This window comes from Apaloderma vittatum, unplaced genomic scaffold (genome assembly GCF_000703405.1).
Source record: "Apaloderma vittatum isolate BGI_N311 unplaced genomic scaffold, ASM70340v1 scaffold28223, whole genome shotgun sequence".
Taxonomy (NCBI): Eukaryota; Metazoa; Chordata; class Aves; order Trogoniformes; family Trogonidae; genus Apaloderma; species Apaloderma vittatum.
In genome coordinates, this window is record NW_009706856.1 from 8,696 (window position 1) to 11,505 (window position 2,810).

Genomic DNA, 2,810 nt, shown 5'->3' on the forward strand with positions numbered 1-2,810 from the left:
AGGTCCCGGCCTGCCCTCGGCCAGCCTGCCCTGTCCCCACGCTTTTCACACCCCATGGCCTTGCTGTGAGAAGAGCCGTGCCCTCCCCCAGAAGGGCTCCTCTGACCCCCAGGGTCTGTCACCCTGCAGATGGTGCTGCGCGGCGCCGAGACCGAGGGCTGTGTGATCGTGTCCGCTGCGAAGGCCCAGTTGCTGCAGTGCCAGCACCACCCCGCCTGGTACGGGGACACGCTGAAGCAGAAAACATCTTGGACCTGCTTGCTGGACGGCATGCAGTACTTCGCCACGACAGAGAGCAGTCCCACCGAGAGGGAGCACGGGCAGCTCTGGCTGGAGGGGAGCAGCTCCGGGGGGGCTGGGCTGGGGGGGCTGTGTAGGGGACAGGTGACGTTGGTGCCCTGGCTGAGGCAGGGACAGCCAGCAGTGCCTCCTTGCCTCCCCAGGTGAAAAATATTGAGGAGCATCGGCAGCGGAGCCTGGACTCCGTGCAGGAGCTGATGGAGAGCGGACAGGCGGGGGGGGGCATGGTCAGCACCACCACAGGTCCCACCTCGACAGCTGCACCTGCCCCGATCCCCCTCGTGTGTGAACCCGAGGCTGGTGAAGCTGAGAGCTCCTGGCTTGTTCCTGAGTGGCTCCAGGCTCTGAGCCCTGCACCATGAGGTCCCCAACGAATTGGGACACGATGCTCTGACCCTGGTCCCCCTGCTTGTCCCCAGACTGGAACCAGCCCTCGGAAGCGCAGCAAACCCAGCAGGTGCAGAGGATCATTTCTCGCTGCAGCTGCCGCATGTACTACATCAGCTACAGCCATGACATCGACCCCGAGCTGGCCACGCAGATAAAGCCTCCCGAGACTCCTGCCAACCAGGAGAAGGAGGATCTACTGAAGAAGCAGGAGGGTGAGTACATCCAGGCAATGTGTCAATGTGTCTTGGGGTGTGGAGCTCTGAGCCGACTCACAGGTGCCAGCCAAATCCAGGGATGGTCTGTCTGGGCCCCGCTGCAATCTGAGGAGTGCCTACAGGAGGGGTCCCCAGCCCCATGGCAGTGCTCCAGGTGATGCTGGACATGCTGTGCCTGCTGGAACCAGTGTAACCACCTTGTCTCATTCCCTGTCCCTCTCCATCTCTGCCTGGCACCCACATGCATCCCATTTTTGGCCCTGCTGAGGCCCCACTTGCCCTTTGTGGGTCCCTGCAGGAGCTGTGGATACGTTCACACTGATCCACCATGACCTGGAGATCTCCACCAACCCCGCGCAGTACGCCATGATCCTCGACATAGTCAACAACCTGCTGCTGCACGTGGAGCCCAAACGCAAGGTACCCGCAAGGCTTCAGGTCACCGTGTCACTCACCTCACTGAGAGCAATCCTAACCTTCCCCTATTCCCCTGTCCAGGAGCACAGCGAGAAGAAGCAGCGGGTGCGCTTCCAGCTGGAAATCTCCAGCAACCCTGAGGAGCAGCGCAGCAGTATCCTGCACCTGCAAGAAGCTGTGAGGCAACACGTTGCCCAGATCCGGCAGCTGGAGAAGCAGATGTACTCCAACGTGAAGGTGAGCCTGCATCCAGGCAGGCCCTTGGCTTCCCAGCGTCCCTGCTCTGGGGCAGAGGGTGCTGAGGGTTGTCTGTCCTTCAGTCCTTGCAGGATGACAGCAAAAACGAGAGCCTGCTCGACCTCAACCACAGGCTGCAGCAGCAGCTGAGCCAGGAGAAAGCTGACCTGCAGCTGGAGAGCGAGGAGCTGAACATACTGATCAGGTTAAGGGGCCATCTCTGGCTTGCCCAGTGTTGTGTCCCCTTTACTCCCAGGCTCCCACATCCCAGCACTCCCCTCTCCATGCAGGTGTTTCAAGGACTTCCAGCTGCAGCGAGCCAACAAGATGGAGCTGCGAAAGCAGCCTGAGGATGTGAGCGTGGCGCGGCGGACTGAGTTCTACTTCGCCCAGGCACGCTGGCGCCTGACCGAGGAGGACGGGCAGCTGGGCATAGCCGAGCTGGAGCTCCAGCGCTTCCTCTACAGCAAGGTACCAAGGTGGCCGGTAGCACCCGTGGCCCCCGAACCAGGGGACAGGGACTTGCGGGGCTGAGAGGTCTGTGTGTTGCAGGTCAACAAGTCTGATGACACGGCTGAGCATCTGCTGGAACTGGGCTGGGTCACCATGAACAACCTCCTGCCCAACGCTGTGTACAAGGCAAGCGGCAGCCAGAGGAGAACAGCGCTACACCCTGGGGACCCGTCCTCACTCTGGCCACCCATCCTCTTCCCTGCAGGTGGTGCTGCGTCCCCAGAGCTCCTGCCAGTCCGGGAGGCAACTGGCACTGAGGATTTTCAGCAAAGTCCGGCCGCCGGTGGGAGGCATCTCCATCAAGGAGCATTTCGAGGTGGTGGGGCCAGGGCGGAAGGTGACAGGGTCCCCATGGGGCGCGGGCAGCGTGTGCCTGGAGCTGACGTGCATCTCTTTCCCCTCAGGTGAACGTGGTACCCCTCACCATCCAGCTCACCCACCAGTTCTTCCACAGGATGATGGGTTTCTTCTTCCCTGGCCGCAATGTGGAAGAGGAGGAGGTGGGGGATGAGGAAGACAAGTCCAAGCTGGTGACAACGGGTGAGAGGCTCACGGTCACCCTCTTCCCCGGCCCTTGAGTGATGTCCTTGAGCAGCTCTGGCTGCGTGGCCAGGTTATGTTTATGGGGAGCTGCTGGTGGGCCACACATCAAGGAACAGAGACTTGTGGTCTCCCCTGTGGGCAGGGAGCTGGAGGGGAGAGCAGCGATGGTGGGAAGGGTCTGGATGGGGGGCGCCC

At 61.8% G+C, this 2,810-nt stretch overlaps 1 protein-coding gene across 1 annotated transcript in view; it reads left to right on the top strand.

Annotated features, from left to right (window-relative positions):
• Positions 1-2,810, top strand: part of KIAA0100 (KIAA0100 ortholog) — a gene marked incomplete at its 5' end in the record, with an annotated part of 12,649 nt that overhangs the window by 8,639 nt on the left and 1,200 nt on the right. The window contains 10 exon segments of the mRNA XM_009865960.1: positions 130-334; positions 442-543; positions 720-902; positions 1,204-1,325; positions 1,404-1,559; positions 1,643-1,764; positions 1,850-2,030; positions 2,112-2,198; positions 2,278-2,388; positions 2,477-2,613. Coding sequence (XP_009864262.1) covers positions 130-334; positions 442-543; positions 720-902; positions 1,204-1,325; positions 1,404-1,559; positions 1,643-1,764; positions 1,850-2,030; positions 2,112-2,198; positions 2,278-2,388; positions 2,477-2,613 — 1,406 coding nt within the window.